General features: G+C 66.3%; 1 protein-coding gene across 19 annotated transcripts in view; it reads right to left on the bottom strand.

Annotated features, from left to right (window-relative positions):
* SCRIB (scribble planar cell polarity protein) overlaps positions 1 to 2,996 on the bottom strand; it is a 117,176-nt gene extending 114,180 nt beyond the window's left edge. For 6 of the 19 annotated variants that reach the window (XM_054057068.1, XM_054057082.1, XM_054057080.1 and 3 more), the window contains exon 1: positions 2,679 to 2,993. In XM_054057068.1, coding sequence (XP_053913043.1) covers positions 2,679 to 2,840 — 162 coding nt within the window. In that variant the 5' untranslated portion in view covers positions 2,841 to 2,993. Of the gene's footprint in view, positions 1 to 2,678 lie in introns of all 19 variants that reach the window. The other 13 variants (XM_054057072.1, XM_054057069.1, XM_054057062.1 and 10 more) reach the window with 5 other exon arrangements.
* Between the last annotated feature and the right edge of the window lie 2,786 nt (positions 2,997 to 5,782).

The raw sequence follows: 5,782 nt of genomic DNA on the forward strand, positions 1-5,782 counted from the left end.
CTCACCGGGCAGCCTGGAGCCCCTCTCACCGGGAAGCTGAGCCCCTCTCACCGGGCAGCCTGGAGCCCTCTCACCGGGCAGCTGAACCCCTCTCACCGGGCAGCCTGGAGCCCCTCTCACCGGGCAGCCTGGAGCCCCTCTCACCGGGCAGCTGAAACCCTCTCACCGGGCAGCCCAGAGCCCCTCTCACCGGGCAGCCCGGAGCCCTCACCGGACAGCCTGAACCCCTCTCACCGGGCAGCTGAACCCCTCTCACCGGGCAGCCCGGAGCCCCTCTCACCGGGCAGCCCGGAGCCCCTCTCACCGGGAAGCTGAACCCCTCTCACCGGGCAGCCCGGAGCCCCTCTCACCGGGCAGCTGAAACCCTCTCACCGGGCAGCCCAGAGCCCCTCTCACCGGGCAGCCCAGAGCCCCTCTCACCGGGCAGCTGAACCCCTCTCACCGGGCAGCCCGGAGCCCCTCTCACCGGGCAGCCCGGAGCCCCTCTCACCGGGCAGCCTGGAGCCCTCTCACCGGGCAGCTGAACCCTCTCACCGGGCAGCTGAACCCTCTCACCGGGCAGCCTGGAGCCCTCACCGGGCAGCCCGGAGCCCTCACCGGGCAGCTGAACCCCTCTCACCGGGCAGCTGAACCCCTCACACCGGGCAGCTGAACCCTCTCACCGGGCAGCCTGAACCCCTCTCACCGGGCAGCCTGAACCCCTCTCACCGAGCAGCTGAACCCTCTCACCGGGCAGCCTGGAGCCCTCTCACCGGGCAGACCGGAAACCTCTCACCGGGCAGACCGGAGCCCTCTCACCGGGCAGACCGGAGCCCTCTCACCGGGCAGCTGAACCCCTCTCACCGGGCAGCTGAACCCCTCTCACCGGGCAGCCCAGAGCCCCTCTCACCGGGCAGCCCAGAGCCCCTCTCACCGGGCAGCCCAGAGCCCCTCTCACCGGGCAGCTGAAACCCTCTCACCGGGCAGCCCAGAGCCCCTCTCACCGGGCAGCCCAGAGCCCCTCTCACCGGGCAGCTGAGCCCCTCTCACCGGGCAGCCCGGATCTTTTACCCCGTAACCAGACAATCAAGCTCTCCCCAGTGCCCCCCTGCCCCGGCCTCCCCCTCTCTCCCTTCCGGATCCCCCAAACCACCGATCTCCAGTCCCCCGACCTGGCTGAGAGGGGCTGGGAAGGACTGGTTACCAGTACAGGTACTGGTACCAGTGCCTCCCAGTGGGGTCTGGGTTACCGGTACCGGTGCCCTACCGGTGGGGGTCCTTGGTTACCGGCACTTGTGCCTCCACCAGGATCGAGGTTACTGGTACCAGTGTCTCCCCACAGGCTCCCAGTTTACCAGTACACCCCAGAGGATCCAGGTTACTGGTACCAGTGTCTCCCCACAGGCTCCCAGTTTACCGGTACACCCCAGAGGATCCAGGTTACTGGTACCAGTGTCTCCCCACAGGCTCCCAGTTTACCAGTACACCCCAGAGGATCGAGGTTACTGGTACCAGTGTCTCCCCACAGGCTACCAGTTTACCGGTACACCCCAGAAGATCCAGGTTACTGGTACCAGTGTCTCCCCACAGGCTCCCAGTTTACCAGTACACCCCAGAGGATCCAGGTTACTGGTACCAGTGTCTCCCCACAGGCTCCCAGTTTACCGGTACACCCCAGAGGATCGAGGTTACTGGTACCAGTGTCTCCTCACAGGCTCCCAGTTTACCAGTACACCCCAGAGGATCCAGGTTACTGGTTCCAGTGCCTCCCAGTGGGGTCGCTGCTACTGGTACCGATGCCCTCCCCACGGGATCCCGGTTACTGGTGCCAGGGCCTCCCAGTGGCCCCAGTGCCGGTACCTCCTCACGATCCCGGGTTACTGGTTCCACCCTGACATGATCCCAGGTTACCGGCGCCTGTGTTTCCTTCTGACCCCAAGTTACCGGTGCCCTCCTGGCAGGGTCCCGGTTACCGGTGCCTCCCACAGGGTCTCGGTCACCAGTGCCTTTCCGTGTTTTTAGGTTCCCGGTGCCTGCCCACGGGGTCCCGGTTACCGGTGCCGGTGCCTTTCTGTGTTCTTAGGTTCCCGCTGCCCTCCCAATGGGATCCCGGGTTCCCGGAGCCCTCCTGATCGAATCCTGGGTTCCTGGTGCCCGTGTCTCCCTGGGATCCCGGTGCCCTCCTGATGGAATACCGGGTTCTCGGTGCCCACATCTCCCTGGGCTCCCGGTGCCCTCCTGATGGAATCCCGGGCTCCCGGTGCCCGTGTCTCCCCGGGATCCGGGGCTCCCGGTGCCGTGTCTCCCCGGGATCCGGGGTTCTCACCGCCCGTGTCTCCCCGGGATCCGGGGTTCTCACCGCCCGTGTCTCCCCGGGATCCGGGGTTCCCGGTGCCCGTGTCTCCCCGGGATCCGGGGCTCCCGGTGCCCGTGTCTCCCCGGGATCCGGGGCTCCCGGTGCCCGTGTCTCCCCGGGATCCGGGGCTCCCGGTGCCCCTGTCTCCCCGGGATCCGGGGTTCCCGGTGCCCCTGTCTCCCCGGGATCCGGGGCTCCCGGTGCCCTCCTGACGGAATCTCGGGTTCCCGGTGCCTGTGTCCCCCTGGGATCCCGGGTTCCCACTGCCCGTGTCTCCCCGGGATCCCAGGGTTCCCGGTGCCTCCCCACGGCGTTAGGCTCCCGGTTCCCGGCCGGGGCTCACCTTGGGCAGCTCTCGGAGCTGGTTGGCGTCCAGCAGGAGCTCCTCGAGCGAGCGGCTGTACCGGTAGATGTCCTCGGGCACGGCCTGCAGCGAGCAGTGCCGCCGGTCCAGCGCCTCCACGTGCCGGTTGCAGCGCCAGAGCGGCGGCATGCACCGCAGCATCGCCCCGCTCCGCCGCCGCCACGGGGCCGCACGGGAAACGGGCACCGGGGCTGCCGGGAGCACCGGGAAAACGAGGCGGGATCCGGGACCGCCCCCGCCGGGAACGCCGGGAGAACGAGTCCGGGACCGCCCCGCACCGGGAGGCGATGGGAAACCGAGTCCGGGATAGCCCCGCACCGGGCGGCGATGGGAAACCGAGTCCGGGACCGCCCCGCGCCGGGAGGCGATGGGAAACCGAGTCCGGGACCGCCCCGCACCGGGCGGCGATGGGAAACCGAGTCTGGATCCGGGACATCCCCCAGATGGGAAAGAACGGAAAATGGGCATCGGGACCGACTAACGATGGGAAACTATGGGAAAAGGAGTCCGGGACCGCCCGGAACCGGGCAACGATGGGAAAACGAGTCCGGGACAGCCCCGCACCGGGAAAGGACGTGAAAACGAGTCCGGAACCGCCTCGAGACGGGCAACGATGGGAAACAAACGGGCACCGGACCGCCTCAAGACGGGAAAGGACGAGAAACGGTCACCGGGACCGACTAACGATGGGAAACTATGGGAAAAGGAGTCCGGGACGGCCCCGCACCGGGCAGCGATGGGAAAACGAGTCCGGGATCGCCCCGCACCGGGCAGCGATGGGAAAACGAGTCCGGGATAGCCCCGCACCGGGCAGCGATGGGAAAACGAGTCCGGGATAGCCCCGCACCGGGCAGCGATGGGAAAACGAGTCCGGGATCGCCCCGCACCGGGAAAGGACGGGAAACGGGCACCGGACCCAGAACCGGGCAACGATGGGAAAAGGAGCCCAGGACTGCCCCGCACTGGGCAACGATGGGAGAAGGAGTCCGGGATCGGGATTGCACCGGGAAGGGACGGGAAACCGAGTGCGGGACAGCCCTGAAATGGACAAGAATGAGAAACGGGCACCGGGACCGCCTCGGAACGGGAAAGGATGGGAAACCGAGTCCGAGACAGCCTCGCACCGGGCGCCGATGGGAAAACGAGTCCGGGACCGCCCCGCACCGGGCAACGATGGGAAACCGAGTCCGGGACCGGGACCGCCCCTAGCGGGAACGCTGGGAAACCGAGTCCTGGACCGGGATTGCGCTGGGAAAGGTCGGGAAACGGGCACCGGGACCGGCCAACCGATGGGCAAATGAGTCCAGATCCGGGACTGCCCCCACCGGCAAAGGACGGGAAACCGAGACCGACACCGGGATTGCAGCGGGACAGGACGGCAAACGGGCACCGGTGGGAAATGCAAACAGGGAGCACCCAGCACCGGGAAGGAACGGGAAACAGACACCGGGACGGGACGGGAAACGGGCACGGGGAGCGCCCCGCATCAGGCAACGATGGGAAACCGAGTCCAGATCAGCGACCGCCCCGTTTACACAGCGCTGACACCCACCCCTGGCTCTGCTCACACAGCGCTCGCTGCGAAGGGCTCCTAAAGCCCCTCAACCCCACGCGGGGAGACGGGAGCAGCCGAGGCTGATAGGAGGAAGCACGGAACGGTTCGGAAGGGACCTCAAAGCCCATCCAGTTCCACCTCTGCCATGGGCAGGGACACCTCCCACTGGATCAGGGGCTCCGAGCCCCATCCAACCTGGCCTGGAACCCCTCCAGGGATGGGGATTCAGCAGAACCACAGCCATCGTGTCATTTGGCTTCATGGGTTGAGGGGTTTAATCATGGAATGGTCTAAGTTGGAAGGGACCTCAAAGCCCATCCAGTTCCACCTCTGCGATGGGCAGGGACACCTCCCACTGGATCAGCGGCTCCAGAGCCACATCCAACCTGGCCTGGAACCCCTCCAGGGATGGGGCAGCCACTGCTGCTCTGGGCAACCTGGGCCAAGGCCTCCCCACCCTCACAGGAGAACGTTTCTCCCTAAAACCTCACCCCAATCTCCCCCCTTTCAGCTCAAAACCGTTCCCCTTGTCCTATCCCTGCACTCCCTGATCCAGAGCCCCTCCTCAGCTTTCCTGGAGCCCCTTTCCCTGGAAGCTGCTCTAAGGTCTCCCCACAGCCTTCTCTTCTCCAGGCTGAACAACCCCAACTGTCCTCATGGCAGAAGTGCTCCAGCCCTCTCCGTGGCCTCCTCAGGCCTCGTTCCAATGAGCCCATCCTGTGCTGAGGACTCCTATTTTCCTAACATCGAGTCTCCAGGGATGGGGCCCAGTCCAACTTTCAGCTCAACCCCCTGGTGCCAACAACCCTGTCCCCAAGTGCCACATCCACATGGATTTGAACCCCTCCAGGACTGGGGATGCCCACCTGCCCTGGGCAGCCTCTACCAGGGCTTCCCTGCTCTCTCCATGGAGGAATCATTCCCAGTCTCCAGTCTAACCCTCCCCTGGCCCTACTGGAGGCCGTTCCCTCTCGTCCCATCGCCTGTTCCTGGGGAGCAGAGCCCGACCCCCGCCTGGCTCCAGGCTCCTTTCCAGAGCTGAGCAGAGCCGGGAGGTCTCCCCTCAGCCTCCTCTTCTCCAACAGCCCCAGGTCCCTCACCGCTCCCACAGCCTCTGCGCTCAGACCCTTCCCGGCCCCGTTCCCTTCTCCACACGCGCTCCTGCCCCTCCAGGTCTTCCTTGGAGCGAGGGGTCCAGGACTGAACCAGGATTTGAGGTGCTGAGTGCAGGGGGACGATCCCGTCCCTGCTCCTGCTGGCCACACCATGGCTGATCCGAGCCTGGATGCTTCAGGCACCTACAGGACGTGTCCCCAGCACCGGGCCCAAAGCCCCGCGCCCAGGACCCACCACAGCCTCACACCCGCCATTACCCGCCTCCTTTCTCCCCGCCTTCCCCGCCCACGTGACTCACTGAGACTCTCGCGAGAGTTCCCCCATTCTGCCGGTACTTTGACCTCAAGATCTCGCGGGACTTCCCCGCTTCAACCCCGAGATCTCGCGAGCGTTCCCCTTTTCTCATTGAGTC

The sequence above is a fragment of the Cuculus canorus genome, chromosome 2 (assembly GCF_017976375.1).
Source record: "Cuculus canorus isolate bCucCan1 chromosome 2, bCucCan1.pri, whole genome shotgun sequence".
Classification (NCBI taxonomy): domain Eukaryota; kingdom Metazoa; phylum Chordata; class Aves; order Cuculiformes; family Cuculidae; genus Cuculus; species Cuculus canorus.